General features: G+C 44.5%; 3 protein-coding genes across 3 annotated transcripts; 1 reads left to right on the forward strand and 2 right to left on the reverse strand.

Annotated features, from left to right (window-relative positions):
- Window positions 1-672: 672 nt before the first annotated feature.
- Window positions 673-12,481, reverse strand: LOC134650122 (general transcription factor IIE subunit 1). The gene is made up of 9 exons (XM_063504957.1): window positions 12,292-12,481; window positions 5,921-6,046; window positions 5,179-5,295; window positions 4,237-4,415; window positions 3,219-3,445; window positions 2,656-2,845; window positions 2,016-2,142; window positions 1,452-1,556; window positions 673-848 (listed from the first exon to the last, which is right to left on the reverse strand). The coding sequence occupies exons 2-9, from the start codon at window positions 6,042-6,044 to the stop codon at window positions 673-675; spliced, it is 1,245 nt and encodes a 414-aa protein (XP_063361027.1). The 5' UTR covers window positions 6,045-6,046; window positions 12,292-12,481.
- Window positions 9,662-11,887, reverse strand: LOC134650121 (tyrosine-protein kinase transmembrane receptor Ror2). The gene has a single exon (XM_063504956.1). It carries the CDS (start codon window positions 11,693-11,695, stop codon window positions 9,773-9,775), a length of 1,923 nt encoding a protein of 640 aa, XP_063361026.1. The 5' UTR covers window positions 11,696-11,887; the 3' UTR covers window positions 9,662-9,772.
- Window positions 12,234-17,686, forward strand: LOC134650514 (rab-like protein 3). The gene is made up of 6 exons (XM_063505470.1): window positions 12,234-12,353; window positions 13,095-13,304; window positions 14,395-14,534; window positions 15,070-15,206; window positions 17,312-17,366; window positions 17,513-17,686. Exons 1-6 carry the CDS (start codon window positions 12,308-12,310, stop codon window positions 17,684-17,686), a joined length of 762 nt encoding a protein of 253 aa, XP_063361540.1. The 5' UTR covers window positions 12,234-12,307.
- Window positions 17,687-18,679: the final 993 nt, after the last annotated feature.

Consider the following 18,679-nt stretch of genomic DNA (forward strand, 5'->3'; position numbering starts at 1 on the left):
CCTGAATTTTCCTGATTTTGTGTATTTTTCAAAATTTTAGCCCCAGTAGTTTCGGAGATAAAGAGGAGGGGGGGTCATTTTTTGTTTATTTTGTTATATAAATTCTAGTCATTTGATATAATTATATAACACGATATAGTTTGAAAAACTTTATTTATTAACTTTCTCATTTCGAAACTTATTTACTTACTCACTCATTTACTTAATTAACTTTTTCATTTACTTCTTGTTCGAAATAAAAATATTTCATTTCATTTCATTTGCCCCCCAAAAGTGGTCTTTAGGTCACTAATTTATATTATGTGTACCAAATTTCAACTTACATGTAGGTAGTTTACGAGAAAATAGGCTGTGACAGACGGACTGTTGCTTGCTTGTATGTAAATTCAATGTTGACGTGTAAAAGTGAAGTTGAAGAAGTTGAAGTTGAAGTTGGACAGACAGACAGACAGACGCCCGAGTGATCCTACAAGGGATTCCGGTTTTTTCCTTTTGAGGTCCGGAACCCTAACGAAACAAATTGCGTTTTTTTGTTAAGTCCAAAATTTGAAAGATCTCACATGAGGTTAGGGGAGGGGGAGAGGATTAAAAACCTGTCACGTAATTAACCCAATATCAACCCAAATGAATAAAACTACAGCGATTAGTTGCTCCATATAATAACATGAAACGTTAATCCAGAATGTGGCTGTAATAGTCCTGGTAGAGTTGTATGTAGGCCTCCTTCTCCTGGGGCGTCATGCGCGCGATGACCGCGTCGTCGACCGCGGGGAGCGCCACGCGCGCGCCCGCCGCCAGCACCGTGGGCGCGCCGTCCTCGCTTTCTGATGAGGAGCTCTCCATCTCCGCTAGAATAATACCGTACATTATAGCACAAATACAAATACAGATACAGGTACAGATTGCTACAAATACAGGTACAGATTGCTACAAATACAGGTACAGATTGCTACAAATACAGGTACATATTGCTACAAATACAGGTACAGATACAGAGATACAGATACAGATTCATACAAATACTGATACAGGTACACATACAGTTAAAGATACAGCTACAGATTAGACGTGCGCGCCGCGCCGGCGCCGCCGCCGCCGGCTCGTCCACTCGGCGCGGCGCGGCGCGGCCCGGTTATTGATGAGGAAGAGGTAGAATCAGGTCCAGCATTAGAACCAAGCGATCTAAGCTCTTACAATGACGAGTTCCGTAGAGTAGAACATGTGCCTACCATTAAAACATCTTCTCCAACACGCTGGCATAGCGTGCTTGTTATGCTGGAAAGCCTTGCTCACTTTTGCAATAGAAATCCGGTCGGCGCACGTCTACTACAGATACAGGGACAGATACAGAGATACAGATACAGATTATACAGATATAGATACAGATACAAATACAAATACAGATACAGGTACAAATACTTATACAGATACAATAGAATAAAAGCACTAACCAATTGCCTCGACGTCTGTCTTCAGTTTGAAGGGGTCCTTGGACTCCACCTCGCTATCGTCTGAGCTGTCCGGTTCTGCCTTTAGTGCGTTCGCTGCCGAGTTGTCTGCAAAGGACAAGAAAAATTCGTTACGCAATTCAAATGCAAGAACCCTATTTATAACTTGAACCTTGTTGTGCTCAACAGCATCAGTCATCATACATCATTGACCGAGCGTCTGCGAAGGTCTCCGTTTCAGCTTGGGCAAAAATGCTTTCGTATATCCGTATGTTCTCCTCTGGTCGCAATACTCGCAATTCTCAACCGATTCGCGTAGAAACGTGAAATTTTTTGAGCAATTTCTATGATCAAATAGATCAAATAGAAGATAATATTTTATAGTCAAAATTGTGTAAAAATTATAACATGTTATAAATATAAAGGTACATACCAACAATTTGGTAATTTGTTTTTTGTTTTTGGTGGATTCAATTTAAAATGGCGGAGCCATACCTACATTTATTCAGTTTTGTTATGATCGCGAGGTCTACAGCTCACAGAGCCACTAGTGTAGGAGGTACCTACCTGTGTTCTGTTTCTCGTGCTGCAGCAGCACGGACATGATGTCGTCGGCGCCCTTGCTGCTAGCCTTGGCTGCTGCGGCGCTGCTTGCTGCCTTTTCCAGCGCCGCTTCTGCCGCTGCCGCCTCGCTCTGCAAATATAATAAAAAAAAAAAAAAGCCTTTTATTTCTGGTTTTCATATCACGGATAAAATTAGTAACTTAACCTATGCTTAAATCTAAATTTCACCAGAACCCTCTTTGGAGGTATAGGCCTCTTCCAGCTTTTTCCATTTTGTGCGGTCTTGGGCCTCCCATATCCAATTGCAAATATACATGCCAATTATTAGTTACCTGTTGTTGTTGTCCTAAGAGCTCTGGAGAACGTGCGACTTTCAATGCGGAGCTTGAGGGTTCGAACCCCGGCTCGGAACCGAACGGCGGCTTATTTAATATTTCCTTATACCTTACCTGTTCGCAGGAAAACATCGTAAGGAAACAGGACTAGTACAAAATCAGACCTAGTTTCCTCTCAGGGTTGGAAGGTCAGATGGCAGTCGCTTTCGTGAAAATGAGTGCCTTTGCCAATCCTTGGGATTAGTTGCCAAGCGGATGATCTACTAAAGTCAATATTTTTTTTCGTCCCTCTCTCGTTGTATTCGTACCTGTTCCCCCGAAGTAACAGTGCTTTCCACCATCCATACAGGGCGCTCCTTCCTGGCCGGGGCCGCGCGCGAGGCCTCGCCGATGGTGACGTCCACGCGGGTCTCCTCCACCGCGAGGCCGCCGCTGCGCGTGGCCTCGCCCGACCACTGCTCGTAGCCGGGCCGGAGTAAGGACTGTTTTGTATTGAGCCTGCAAACAAATATGAAATTATATAATCTACGCACGCAGCCTCATTAGATTCATCGTATCAGTATCGTTCGCGTTACTTAACAGGCCCCGCCCCGTAGACAACATGCTAATCGCTAACGCTACGTAGCGAACGAAACGCAACTGTCACTGTCACACTAATATGGAATAGTAATAGAGAGTCACAGAGCGATTCGATGGCGAAGCGCAAACGATTGTCACCTTGACTATGCCGCCTGTTCCCTTCAATCTTGGTAGAACGCTTGGAAGCACTGAACTCCCGCAGCTCGGCCTTCGGCCTCGCTTTAATTTACTTGGAGTTGACACGCTAGGGAGTCGGGATGAAGACTGGGAAAGACGAATAGGGTTTACGCACCCACGAATGGTGTTGATGTCAACCGGCTCGGGCTCCAGGATCTCGGGGGCCAGCTTGATGCCCTCGACGGCCCGCAGCAGCTGGTACAGCGGCTCCAGCTGCTCGTTGTACTTGGCCAGCAGCAGGCGGGAGTCCTTCTTCGGGAGCGCGGACTGGTCCTCCTCCACCACCTGGCTGCAGAAGGTGCAGCGGAACTCCTGCGTCATCATGTCGTACAGCTGGTCCGCCTGGAACAGAGTCATAAATCATTGTTAAACGTTTTAAAAGGGCGTCCGTGAATTACGTGGTGTGCAGGGGGTCAAAGTCGAGTATCACTAAATATCCGGGTCTCGGGCTCTCGGAAAATATGACGTATTTTATTCGTGGCAAAATAAAAGTGTAATAATGCGAGGCCAAGTTAGTTGCTCAAGACAAAAAGGCGTGGAAGGATCTTGTGGAGGATCTATTCACCTCCGGGGTGCCCTAGGACAAACAACAACAAAGCGAGTATCACTACATGCTTAGTATATATACAGCATATGTATAACATATGTACGCTTAGATCTAAAACTACGCAACGGATTTTGATGCGGTTTTTTTAAATAGATAAAGTGATTTAAGAGGAAGGTTTATGTATAATTTGTTAACCCGTGCGATGCCGCTAGTATTAAATAAAATTAGTTAATTTGAAAATATGCTTCGGGTGACCGCTTCCCATCAGGCGGCTCGTCTGCTCTGCTATCACATAAGAACTGACCTCAAGGTCGGTGAAGGTCTTCCCGCAAGAGGGGCACTTGAAGCTGGCGCGGCTGGTCGCGTCCCGCTCCTCGGTCTATCACATAAGAACTGACCTCAAGGTCGGTGAAGGTCTTCCCGCAAGAGGGGCACTTGAAGCTGGCGCGGCTGGTTGCGTCCCGCTCCTCGGTCTATCACATAAGAACTGACCTCAAGGTCGGTGAAGGTCTTCCCGCAAGAGGGGCACTTGAAGCTGGCGCGGCTGGTCGCGTCCCGCTCCTCGGTCTATCACATAAGAACTGACCTCAAGGTCGGTGAAGGTCTTCCCGCAGGAGGGGCACTTGAAGCTGGCGCGGCTGGTCGCGTCCCGCTCCTCGGTCTCCATCCGCTTCCGCATCAGGTCCAGCTTGTACTTGACCACGTTCACGAACGTTTTGTAGTTTATGAAGTAGTAGTTCACTTTCTGTGCCTTGCCGTCCGCGCCTGTAATTTGAAAGGGCCATTGACGTATAATATCTAAGGACGGGCTAATGGGGCACTAAACATCGTACTAGTTCAGCGGTGCTACCCACGAATTCCAGCCAATCGTGCAGTCTAACGCGACTAGTTGCGACCAATAGCGCGCGTAATGCGAACTCGTCAACCAATCACGCGCGTGATGCGAACTCATTGTAGCGATTTCACACCGCTGTACTGACCCCTGTCATGCCTCATTATTATTGCCCGTAAAGCCAGTCCCTAGATATCTATGTCAATGGAAAGGGCACATTGCACTTAGACACGGGAAGCGCAGAGAAAGATTCTTGTAAGGCTACCGCGATGCGGAGGGCGCATCGTTAAAACCCCCGGTTCAATACTATTAGGAAACAATTTAAATTATTTTAAGAAGGTATTTTCATTGCATTGGCAGTCGCTTTCGTAAAACTAGTGCCCACGCCAATTACTGGGATTAGTTGCCAAGCGGACCCCAGGCTCCCATGAGCCGTGGCAAAATGCCGGGACAACGCGAGGAAGATGATGATGAAGGTATTTTCATTGCAATGCCTCCCATTGCAATGGAAATGAAAAAGTAGGTAACAATGGTTATTTTTTTCTTTCGTTTATGAGATCTATTTCAGTTGGCGGCCGATTCAGTCACGATATCGCAGGGAATCGTTTGATTTATGTTCATGCTTTTACTGGGTGATAAAAGATTCTATATATGATAGGTATCTCATTGTAATTAAATGATGTACCTAATATTTACCTGTTTCCATTTTGAGTCTGACTTGGATGAACTTGTCGTTTTTGAGGGTCGCTATTCGGGCTCTTAGCATTTTTCTCTCGAACTTTAACAGCTCGCATATGTCATCTTCTTTCATACCTGAACAAAATTATTATAGGTACTCGTAGTAGGTATGTAAAATTACATTGTAATGTCACATTCAAAAAATAAGTCTATACAGAATAATGATTATAAAAGGGAGTTCGCACACGGCGACTGCCGGCGATTGCCGTCGCCCATGGACACCCGTAACACCAAAGGGGCTGTAAGTAGTGTAAGTGCGTTGCCGTCCTTTAAGATGGGACTACGCTCTTTCTTGAAGGTTTGAAGATCGTATCGGTCCGGAAATACCGCGGACAGTTCATCACAGTTTAGTTGTGCAAGGCAGGAAGTTTCTGGAAACGCACATGAGGACTTGCCAACCATATGTGGTTAAGCCGTAAGCAACCACGTTACGCGCAGGGAAGACGACGCGATGGAGAGGCTTGTTGTTCAGGGCAGAGTGGACACAAGACCCAGATTGCGGCCCTCAATGCGATGGACCGAACAAGTTAAAAATCTAACAGGATCACCTTTAAATCTGTGCGTACGGAATGCAGGAAATAGAGAAGCATGGAGGGAAATAACGAAAAAGGCCGTACAACGACCACAATGACCAGGACTGCTCTGACGAGAGTATCCGACTGAGAAGATCTGTGGTGAAGATGGTAATGTGGTCACTTACAGGGGTTGCGAACGAGCATGTCGACGATGAGGGCGTCCTCTATGGTGTAGAAGCCTCGCACCACGAGCCGCGCCAGCTGCTTCAAGCTGCTCGGCACCTCCGTCACCAGCCGCTCCTCCGTCATACCTGGAACAGTAGGTAGGTACACATCTATATATATGTCATCTATTATGCTTTTCAAAGACTAAAGAGATCATTTCTGACTCGGAAAATCAGAGTAGGTAGTAATTTTGAATTTTTATCATCGCAAAGTATGTATACTTGGTCAACCAGATCATGACAGTAGAATAAGGCGGCAAATTTGAAAAATGTAGGCGCAAAGGGATATCGTCCCATAGAAAATTTGAATTTCGCGCCTTATTTTACTGACAAGATTTGGTTGACCAGCTATAAGTATTTGTATTTTGAGTGTTAAAAAGTGTTTTGTAAATACCTCTATTTTGTATTTTAAATAAAAATTCCTCGTTTTCGATCGCTACAACATTCATTCATGTGAATAGTACCTTACGCTCACCAAAGCAACATTGGTCCTTCGAACCATATTGACTAATAGTCATCAATTCAGCTACACCGAACACTATGGCGTTTTTTTGTATACGTATGGCTTTCAATGTATCAATGCAGACTGCGGACTATTTTTTGCGATAAACAGTGAAAACGAAGCGGCTGATGTGTTACTGCCTGTATCGGATACGTTGGTTTAAAAGTTGACATTTCTCATATCACGTGGATAACAGCGTCCATCATAAAGTCCGCTGTACCTTGCTTATCGGACAGGAAGAACGAACCTAATTTTATCTTTCTTGGAATTATGTGTTGCCTCAACAATGACTAATATGCAAGTAGGTAGGTAAGTAGTGACGCATAGAATAGAGGATTCTACCTAGATACTAATCCTTGCTCGTGCGCATCTATTTCGTAGATTAGGTAATAAATAATCCGAGATACCTATGTATTGAATTAAGAAATAATAATTATGTGATTGCGTAAATTATTTCCTGTTGTACTTGTATATTCCAAGATATTACTCGCCCATCGTATTTCCTGAGTAGGTACAGCTTTTCGTATATATTTGCCAGTCCTAACCTAACGTTTTGGTACATTCAAGCGGCCGCTGGCGGCCGCTATGAGGCTCATTAGTCGTTAGTAGAGGTAAGTAAGCACGTTTTTTCATTCGTAGTCTGCCTCTTTCGCACTCATAAAATGTTCATATGCCTACGTGATGGCTTCCCTTTTGTACTTCCCTGTGCCACACTAATTACAGTGAGGACGCTAACCACGAAGGATTTCGCATATTGCCCTTGTGTTATTTTTCTATCTCTATCGATTGTACGTCCATAATTATATTGCAGTCCCGCCGGCACAGTAACAATCGCTATCGCTTCGCCATCGAACCGCTTTAATTGTGTCTTCGCTAAATAGCGTAAGCGATTGGCATTTTGTCGGGAAGAGTGATAGAGACACAAAGCGATAAGATAGCGAAAGCGATCGTCACCGTGGCTAGACCACCAGGCAGGTCAATGTACCGTGTGTTTGTAATGTACGACATTCTCCGTGTTTAGCGTCCTTACTTTTCCTTGTCAGTTGTCAATCGGCAAACTTGAGTGAGCGTGCGGCGTGTGACTTGCTCTCTCGTGCGTCGCGCATCGCTTCTAATGCATGCGGAATAAGATGAGCAGCTCATTTTCTCTTTTATATATATTCATACATTCATGTTTCTGATATCTATGTGATGAAGTGTATGAGAGTCATAAATGTAAAATCATAGCCGGCCAGTGCCTAAAGGCCAAGCTCACTGGGACCTTCATTACTGTAGTAATACAATGCTTGTAGTACATACTTACATGCTACTTTCAATCCGGAGGAGTTAAACCATGGTTCGCATCAACCAAGTTATGTACGACATATTGATATTTTAGGTACCTAGTCGGTTTTCAGAGCAATCCTAATAAAGCCTAGTTTCGCCTCTGGGTTGGAAGGTCAGATCAGATGCAGTCGCTTTCGTAAAAACTTATTGCCGGGAAGATTGTAGGTACATCTATCTTACCGCCGAACACTTTCTGCTGAGACGGACAGAGAAAGGTATATGTTATTTTTATTTCCCTATCGCTCTTGGCAGCAACAATGTATTCCTAAAGGTGCATCCACACCACAGTTAACACATTCACTGCCAGACAAAAAACGGTGCACTACCCCAGAAACCGGTGGTCTATAGCTGCAGATAGCTGCGTACAAAACAACCCGCCCAGCGGGTTGTTCGGCATCTGAGCAAAGTTGACGAGCGCCCACCAGGCGGATTCCTGGCAGTTACTGCTGCCTGGCTGGGTGTTAACTTTTGTGGAGCAACACGCAAGTAAATATACCATAAGTGCCACTTGCACCATTTACTAACCCGGGTTTAACCGGTTAAACCCTGGAGTTACCATGGCTACCAGTACAATTTGACACTGGGTTAACGGTTTAACTGCTTAACCTCGGGTTAGTGGGATGGTGCAAGTGGCCCTTAGGTACCTACTCAACTTACACAAAACACCCCAACTCAACTTACAAAAGTCAACAGTGGCATAATTTAAAATATGGAATGATTAAATGAGTGAAATAAACAGACCTTTGATTTCGTTACATTTATTTCATTGTAACAACGAAATTAACCTAAAATAATTTAAAAGAAAATAGTCTTGTAAAGTTTAAGTATACCGAATACGTAGTAACATATTGTAATAACAATCAAAACAAAAATATAATCCAAAACAGCATTGGTTTAAGTTACATACTTAAATTAAATTACATTTTGTACAAGAAAAGTCTTTTAAGTTTGGCAGTGATTCTAATAAAAAATAACTTCCTAATTAAAACTTTTTATTAAAATCGGTATTTTTTTATAATATGTACTCGGTTTAAAATGTTTATAAAAGAAGCATTATACATATTTAAACACTGTTTTTTTTAATGGAATGGAAGGTTGGTTTACATCTCTGCTGATTTCATTTCAAATGAAAACCATAAAAAAAATGGCTTAAGTATTTGAATTTGACCTCTAGCTACTTAAAACGTATACAACAACAAACAATACAGGTCAGTATCAGTATGGGTAACATTAGCAAAATAGCTGCCTGCAAAAATACTTTTAGCATGATCAAGATTTTTTTAAGAGGTAGGTTGGATATTCATTTCAACAAAACATAACTCGGTCAAATCACATAGGTACAAGTTTTGTTTCCATTCTCTACATTTCTGATCAGTTGGAATTTCACAAGAGAGGGATAAATCTAGGGTACACCCGTAGTGTAACGTGTAAATATTAGTAAATGTTTTAATAAATTTAAGCCTATTCGATTCCAATAAGATAAGGACGTTACAACAATACAAACAATCATTAAGAACTATTCCAATAAAAAATTCAAACTGTTTGAAATTGCGATCAGTCAAGTTGTCATTTGGATTTCAGCAAACATATGCTGAGAACAGAAAATATGACACAGTTCATAAATACCTGTAGACAATTATGTATCTAAATAGTCCCATGACTATCCGTTTGCAACCAAACAATACAGCAAACAATACTAGTTACAATTAAAATTCCAATATACCACTCAAACCCAAATTTAAGTAAATACAAGAGATCAACATCAAGTTGTAGGTTGGCTAGTAATTACAATTACTACTTATAATAGAAATTGACATAAACAATAAATAGTTGCCGAATTAAACTTACTTAATAATGTAATGACGTACGTAAAATACAAGTAGATACCTATTTATTTACATCTATGGGCAAGAGTCCTTTACACAGTAAATAATGAAATACAAACTCAGTCCTTAATAATTAATTGATACACAGAACACTGTAAATTAGTCAGAATGAGTTCGTTCGAGAATCATTTGTATGTTATCTAACGTCTGATAAATCAGTCTGAAGTTGGGTCGGTCGGTGGGGTGCGTGCTCCAGCACTGGCGCATGAGGTCATACACGCAGCGGGGCGTGTTGTCCGGACACGCCAGGACATTCCCGTCCTTCAGGAACCTAACCACTTCCTCATGGGTCATTCCGAAGTACGGCTGTAGGGCAAAAGAGAATATCTCCCACAGGCAAACACCATAGGCCCAAACGTCAGACTCTAATGTATACTTATTGTACAATATGCTTTCTAAAGGCATCCATCTCACTGGGATAGCATCGTGCTCGTCTCCCTTATAATAATCTTGTAAATAAATTTTATGTGATAGACCGAAATCTGCAATCTTCACTACCATGTCGTCATTGATTAGACAGTTCCTGGTGGCAAGATCTCGATGAACAAATTTTCGATCGGACAGGTAGACCATCCCTGAGGCGATCTGCCTTGCAACGTGCAATAAATCTAAATGCCCCAGTGGTGTTGCCAGTAACCTTAAGTCTTCCCTGTGTTCTGACATTGGTGGGTAGTTAGTGGCAGTGCTGCAGGCCCTTAGGTATTCATTTAAGTCACCCTTTCCCATATACTCGAAGAGCAAGCACATGGGTCGCCCTATAGCGCAGACACCTAACAACTTCACAATGTTGGGGTGGTCAAAGTCAGCCAGGAGACAAGCCTCTCTCTCAAAATCTAGTTGCAAGTCATGAGAGGCTTCATCCTTGAGCATTTTGACAGCAACCAGAGTAAACTCTTCTTCCGGAACCAGCCCGGGAGCCTTCGCTTGAAACACTCTACCAAAAGCACCTTGGCCTAAATCGCGGATATAGATAATATTATTTCTTGGGAACTCCAGTTTCTCCAGTTTGGGGTTCAGCTGAGCCCCGGTGGTGTGATAAGCCATATTACTCGGGAGTTTGTCAAGATCAATATCCATGTTTGGGACATTTCTGCGGCTAGGCATGTTGCACTTAGAGTAATGATTTTTAAAAAAGTAATGGCACAAGAGAGCAATGGATGCAATCCCTAAAACGCACCCAAGGCCACCAACTGATAGCAATAACATAAATGTAGGCGTAAAATAGTTTTCCATCTCTATACTTGGTCCTATAATATTGTCATCTTCTAAGGTGGAGTTGGCACAAAGTGGTATATCGCAGAGCTCCCACCGAACCTCAGGGTCCATGGTATAGCACCACGGCCCACGCTCCTCGCCTCCAGCGTTTCTGCAGTAGTTGCTCGAGTTCTGCACTTCCGGAAACACAAGCGGAGGTCTCGTGTGCTGGTGGGGGTACTGAGACTCCCAGGCCTGGCAGGCCTTGCCGCTCTCGGTGACGTTCACCGTACCCTGGTAGTACCGGCCGTTGCCCCGCACGCAGCTCGTGGTCACTTCACTGTAGTCCATGTTAGTGATGCCCACATCATTACATGTCACGTGTGAACCTTTCCCTGAAAACCGAGGAAGTTCCTCGCATTCGGGAAATCGGAAATGGCCTCTAGACTCAAAGTAAACGCCTCGGCGTTTTTGCTCTTCAAAAACGATCCAGTCGTTGTAACAAAACTGCATTTTAACGGCGATGCAGTCTTCGTAGCACAGAGGCAACGCGAAGTCGCCGACCGCATCCTTGTTGATGCACTTGGGAAACGCGTAGGCACAGAGCAGCTTCTCGGCGCGGCTGCGGCACGGCTCCCTGAGAGTCGATATCATTTCTCTCCACAGCCCAGTTGTAATCTTTTCGTTCTCCAGACCACCCGTATGGTTATACCACACGTACCCGGTTGTATATGTTTTGCATATTTGGCCATTGTATGGGCCACAGTAGGGATGCACGGAGTTTACGATATAAAGGAGCACGGTTATCACTTTATAAGACGTATCCATTGTGACTATTGGACAGAAAGTAATTCGATGTATCTAATGCCTGATCGTTGCATTTTATTCAATACCTTTATAGTATAATACTGAAAAAATATGACACTGACTATACAATGGCGGACGCATTATTATTGATTTTAGTTGTTTCGTTCTTCATTATGGAAGTCCAAGCCACAAAGCAAAGCAACCGAAGCGACATGAGCGAGAGCGTGACCAATTTGACAGCTGAAGTTGACAGTGTTGACATTTCCGAAATGGTCACCCCTTTGTGCACAATCGAATGATTCAGAATCGATTAATCATTAATTTAATGATAATTTATCATTTTGTCTTCTTGAGTTTTTAATCAATGTTATTAAATGAATTGATTGATATAAATGACCGAGGAAATCAAGAAGAAGTGAGGATGGTGAGTTAAAGGATTTAAAACCCAAAATTTTAATTTACAATCCTTTCCATGGTATGTCGATGGTTCTATGTTATGGCAACATTTTAGTCTTGGAAATGTTGGACATGGTCATGAAAAAAAAAAAAAAAAGGAAATGTTGGCACGCCTGCGTGCATTCCAAACGTCAAAAGTGATCAAAATAATGAGTACTTACTGCTTTATATCACGATATGGCTGCAATTGAGAAAGTAAAAGTCGTTGTTCTTGGCGATTCTGGTAAATCAGTTCCCAATTTTCACTAGTCCATCAAATAACAACACTTTATTCCGTATGTCAGTAGTACACAAAATAAACATGTATCAATAACCTTCCACTTGCTTTTTGACGAGTTTGCTTTAATGACATCCTTGAAGGTTAGGCAACATTCCGGCATAACTTTGTTTGGCGCCTAATTTAGATTTTGAGTCTTATCTACCAAAATTTTTGTATTTTATTTTCATCGAAATAAAGATGAAATTTAGGCCATAAAAGGATATATTTCAGAAAATTTGTGTTAAACTAAATAATTTATGTTATCTTCTTTTTTCAAAGACATTTAATTAATCTATTAAATTTTAATTCATGATTTAATTGTTTCTTATAGCAAGTCGGTGGCAAACAAGCAGAAAGCCCGCCTATGTTCGCTTAACGTAGCCTATGGACGCTTACAACTCCAGATGTGTTAAATGTGTTACACAGGCTGATTCTGTTATATCTGACTATACTCTGAAGAGTCTGAAGGTTGAATATGTAGGTCATACTGTACAACTTTTATTATGGAGCCAACCCTGAAAAAAATTGGAAGTCTCACATTTTTTAACATAATGTTTTTCGGGGTTGAGCTCAAAGTAAAAGTGGTTTAGTATGAGTAGTATGACCTGTATGACCTACTTATCCACCTCTCAGAGTATGGTAAGACGTATATCACATGGCAAAATTCACATGGCACTCTGTATTATCGTATCTTTTTTTTTGAAGGCGTGGGAAAAACATCGCTAACGCACCTGATCGCGCACGGGCGCGTGCTCGTGTCGCCGACATGGACGGTGGGCTGCGCGGCCGAGGTGAAGCTGCACGAGTACCGGCAGGGCACGCAGCAGCAGAACACGTTCTTCGTAGAGTTCTGGGACGTGGGCGGATCACAGGGCCACAGGAATACTAGGAACGTGTTCTACCAGCCTGCACACGGTATGTTGGCCCTATGTCACGTATTACATAGCGACCTATGCAAGACCGGCAGGGCACGCAGCAGCAGAACACGTTCTTCGTAGAGTTCTGGGACGTGGGCGGCTCGCAGGGCCACAGGAATACTAGGAACGTGTTCTACCAGCCTGCACACGGTATGTTGGCCCTATGTCACGTATTACATAGCGACCTATGCAAGACCGGCAGGCCACGCAGCAGCAGAATACGTTCTTTGTAGAGTTCTGGGACGTGGGCGGCTCGCAGGGCCACAGGAATACTAGGAACGTGTTCTACCAGCCTGCACACGGTATGTTGGCCCTATGGCACGTATTACATAGCGACCTATGCAAGACCGGCAAGACACGCAGCAGCAGAACACGTTCTTCGTAGAGTTCTGGGACGTGGGCGGATCACAGGGCCACAGGAATACTAGGAATGTATTCTACCAGCCTGCACACGGTATGTTGGCCCTATGGCACGTATTACATAGCGACCTATGCAAGACCGGCAGGCCACGCAGCAGCAGAACACGTTCTTCGTAGAGTTCTGGGACGTGGGCGGATCGCAGGGCCACAGGAATACTAGGAACGTGTTCTACCAGCCTGCACACGGTATGTTGGCCCTATGGCACGTATTACATAGCGACCTATGCAAGACCGGCAAGACACGCAGCAGCAGAACAAGCCGAACTTCGTGGGCGAGCCGCAGGGGCCGGCACCTTATACAATACCATGGTATTGTATAAAGGTGGGCTGGTGAAATGGGTCCTTTATAAAGTTGAGTGATAAAGTTGACAGGTAGGCCTCAGGGAATTTCAAAGATTTTTTCATAAACAGGACTCAAAATAAAATTGTTCCTAGACTTAGTTATATAATCGACGTGGATATGAACCGTGATTACTTACTGTTTTCGAGCTCCCGATATTTCGACGCAACCTTTGCTTTGCTGAGCAAAGGTCTCTTTACTGTCAGGACTATAATGCCAGTTTCATCCTGGACTTTTGCAGTGCTAAACGTAACAGTAAGCACATCGCCACTTTCTTGTAAAGTAAAGCATCCCTCTTAGAGTATCCCTCTCTATCTCTCTATTACAGGAATCATTCTAGTTCACGACCTAACCAACAGGAAAAGTCAAGTTAACCTACAGAAATGGCTCTCCGAGATCCTAAACTCCGACAACCCAGCGCTTCAGCATATTGATATCGACCCAGAACAGTTCCTAGGCTCTACTCAGGTAAGAACTGTTATATAGAATTGCTAACCCCTCAAAATCCTTCAAAGACTTCATAATACGTGGTTGAAACCCCAGACCAGACTCATACGCTGGATGTAAGGCCGCCCGCTAGGGTAACCGAAAAATAGAATGAGCACGCTAACTGGCGCGGACGCGTGCGACGGATTTTACCTAGCAGGCGTAAGGATTTAATAAACAGTTTTCGATTTGACAATCAGCCAACCAAATAGCTAATTTGTATAGCAACCAGTCTGTCAGCTTTCGTTCGGCCAGTCACCTTTTGCCCCTAGACTCCACTCTCAGGCGTCTATTGGTCTGATTGGATTCGACCACCGCAACGGCTTCCACAGATTTTCTTGCCAATCGGTTGTATGCGCTGGCGATTGACCAACCGGGATTCATAATGTTCCGATTTCGGCGTGGTTGGTTTCCGACCGTAGTTAGTTGCATCTGCCAAATCGGTATGTTTGATAAAGTAAGGAAGGACGCTAAGTATTTCGTACATTGACTCGCCATTTCCATTTTTTCTCAATAGATACCCATTCTGGTGATTGGCACTAAGTTCGACTTGGCCGAGGAGAAGCAGCGCCGGGGGCAGTACCGCCGCCTCGCTAGCAGCATCGCCGAGCAGTGCGGGGCAGATGAACTGTTCGTCAACTGCCACCAGGCCAGGTTTGTGGGTGACTCGTCTTTAGCAGAAGCAGCGCCGGGGGCAGTACCGCCGCCTCGCGAGCAGCATCGCCGAGCAGTGCGGGGCAGATGAACTGTTCGTCAACTGCCACCAGGCCAGGTTTGTGGGTGACTCGTCTTTAGCAGAAGCAGCGCCGGGGGCAGTACCGCCGCCTCGCTAGCAGCATCGCCGAGCAGTGCGGGGCAGATGAACTGTTCGTCAACTGCCACCAGGCCAGGTTTGTGGGTGACTCGTCTTTAGCAGAAGCAGCGACGGGGGCAGTACCGCCGCCTCGCGAGCAGCATCGCCGAGCAGTGCGGGGCAGATGAACTGTTCGTCAACTGCCACCAGGCCAGGTTTGTGGGTGACTCGTCTTTAGGAGAAGCAGCGCCGGGGGCAGTACCGCCGCCTCGCTAGCAGCATCGCCGAGCAGTGCGGGGCAGATGAACTGTTCGTCAACTGCCACCAGGCCAGGTTTGTGGGTGACTCGTCTTTAGCAGAAGCAGCGCCGGGGGCAGTACCGCCGCCTCGCTAGCAGCATCGCCGAGCAGTGCGGGGCAGATGAACTGTTCGTCAACTGCCACCAGGCCAGGTTTGTGGGTGACTCGTCTTTAGCAGAAGCAGCGCCGGGGGCAGTACCGCCGCCTCGCTAGCAGCATCGCCGAGCAGTGCGGGGCAGATGAACTGTTCGTCAACTGCCACCAGGCCAGGTTTGTGGGTGACTCGTCTTTAGGAGAAGCAGCGCCGGGGGCAGTACCGCCGCCTCGCTAGCAGCATCGCCGAGCAGTGCGGGGCAGATGAACTGTTCGTCAACTGCCACCAGGCCAGGTTTGTGGGTGACTCGTCTTTAGCAGAAGCAGCGCCGGGGGCAGTACCGCCGCCTCGCTAGCAGCATCGCCGAGCAGTGCGGGGCAGATGAACTGTTCGTCAACTGCCACCAGGCCAGGTTTGTGGGTGACTCGTCTTTAGCAGAAGCAGCGACGGGGGCAGTACCGCCGCCTCGCGAGCAGCATCGCCGAGCAGTGCGGGGCAGATGAACTGTTCGTCAACTGCCACCAGGCCAGGTTTGTGGGTGACTCGTCTTTAGCAGAAGCAGCGCCGGGGGCAGTACCGCCGCCTCGCTAGCAGCATCGCCGAGCAGTGCGGGGCAGATGAACTGTTCGTCAACTGCCACCAGGCCAGGTTTGTGCTCATGGATTTTTGTCTTAAACGAGTTCATGATGGATTAAACATTTGCTCCCATATTGGTGATCGGTACCAAGTTGTACCCATCTAGCAGAAGAGAAGCAACAGGCAAATGAACTCTTTGTCAACAGCCACCAGCAAGCTGAGTCGGTGCTCATAATTACTATTAGAATAGTTATTACAGGGTGGCCAAATAAGAGGTATACACTTTATTTTTGAAATTTTATTCTATAAAACATAAAAAATATTAAGTATTCCTTGTTAAATATAATATGTAGGGTCAGCAATTACATATGAAAAATAATGTCAGACAAATGTCCACCTCTAGCAGCATGGCAGATGCGAACCCTTTTCATCGCGTTTTTCATCACTTTTTCACACATTTCTGGCGTTATTCAGCGACAGTGTTTCGAATATTTTGTTTTAATTGCTGAAGGTTCGTTGGCCTATTCGCATAGACACGTCCCTTTAGATAGCCCCACAGAAAAAAGTCAGGAGCTGTTAAATCAGGCGATCTTGGGGGCCAGTCAATGTCACCGTTTCTCGAAATTAATCGACCGGGAAACGTAATTTTTAATGTTTCTATTGTTTTTAATTATTAAAACACGTTGTTCCGTCGTAAAACGCTCCATAATAAATTTGCCGTATCTACACAAACTAATTTTCATGCAATAACTGTCATATTTACCGCCAAAATAAAATGGCGGCAAAAAAAAGTTGTATACCTCTAAGTTGGCCACCCTGTAGATCAATCGACAGACGTCTAATGCTGGGCCTACCTACGAATCTATGGTTTTGAACTCTCAATGTGATTTCGAACGATGTTCGAACGCTATGAATTTCATTCGCTCCTGTTTTCACTTTATCCCCTAGTATATTTTTACAACAATATTGAGCGAATTATAATCATGTTTATTTCCAGATCTTTGGGACCTGGGACGAGTAACTCCGTGAAATTAACACGATTTTTTGATAAGGTTAGTTAAAGCAAAGACTAGTTAATATTCAAGACGAAGAACCTCGATACAACACCGCGTTCCCTCGATGGCATCGGCTCGTTGTTACTATAACTTCAATTTAATTTAAATTTCATTTTAGATCGAATGAATGCACGTGTTTGCAGGTGATCGAGCGGCGGTACTACTCGCGCGGGTCTCCGTTCCCGGACCGGCGCACACACACACACGCACACGCGCCGCACATGTCGCACTACTCCCACCTAGCGCCCAGTACCCCAGTCCAAGGGTCTCGCTCGCACCAGTACCTCAGCCCGAGGTTCTACCGCATGGACAACTAAAGTATGGACGGACATTGACCCGCCTCTTTTTATCTCTATCGCACGCATGTAATTGTATTTCTGTCCCGCTCGCACAGTGTCATCATACGTGCGTGCGATAGAGATAGGAAATGGCGGGTCAGTGTACGATGTTCTTTGTGCTTTACGTCCTTACTTTTATGTATAATAAAGAATCGCACAAATATCGCGAGCTGGCTCTAATGAATCGATATCTGAAGGTCTACCGCGAAAACCGAAATTCGCAAATTGCGGGGATTTTCACTTTTACTCCAATGAAATTGTAATTAGAGTGACAGAGAAAGATGCCCACGATTTGCGAACTTCGATTGTCGCGGTTATAGCCCTGTACTATCTATGTATAAGAAAATTATAAAACTAAGTTATTATTGTATGTTAATAAAGTTCTATGATCATTCCAATCGCGAGATATTTTAATTTACATTTACATTACATTTGTATCTAAAGGGCTCTACAGACCTTGCAGCTTTGGTCGACAATGTATCGTAAATCGCATGCGATTCCTTACACAATCTGTGGAGAATCGGGGGTATTACTGCAAAGTTCGGACGCCAGAGTGCAGCACTAGTACCCATCGTAAACCATAGAGTAACTTATACATACTGTGCCTTAAACTGTTTTTTGACAAGTTTTCACACTGATGCATCAAGGCGGTTTGTTTAAAAGGGGCTACCGGGAAACGCGAAAATCGAAACTTGGCTATCTGCCTCTTTATCACTCGAATATGCAAGTGATAGAGAGGTTAGATAACAAATTTTCAACTCTCGTTTCGCGGTAAATTGTGAAGGATTGTGGTAGTGGCGCCCCCTACTCAAGAGTTTCGCGTAATATTATATTTAAGAGCACTTAGGGTTAGACAAAGATTCCCTGCCACAGACAGGATGCTAAATAAAACTCGACATTAACATAACTCTTTTATGACACAAAAATAAATAAAAAATAACAAAAATAAATTATTTTCTATTATTAATTATT

Source organism: Cydia amplana, chromosome 8, assembly GCF_948474715.1.
Source record: "Cydia amplana chromosome 8, ilCydAmpl1.1, whole genome shotgun sequence".
Lineage (NCBI taxonomy): Eukaryota > Metazoa > Arthropoda > Insecta > Lepidoptera > Tortricidae > Cydia > Cydia amplana.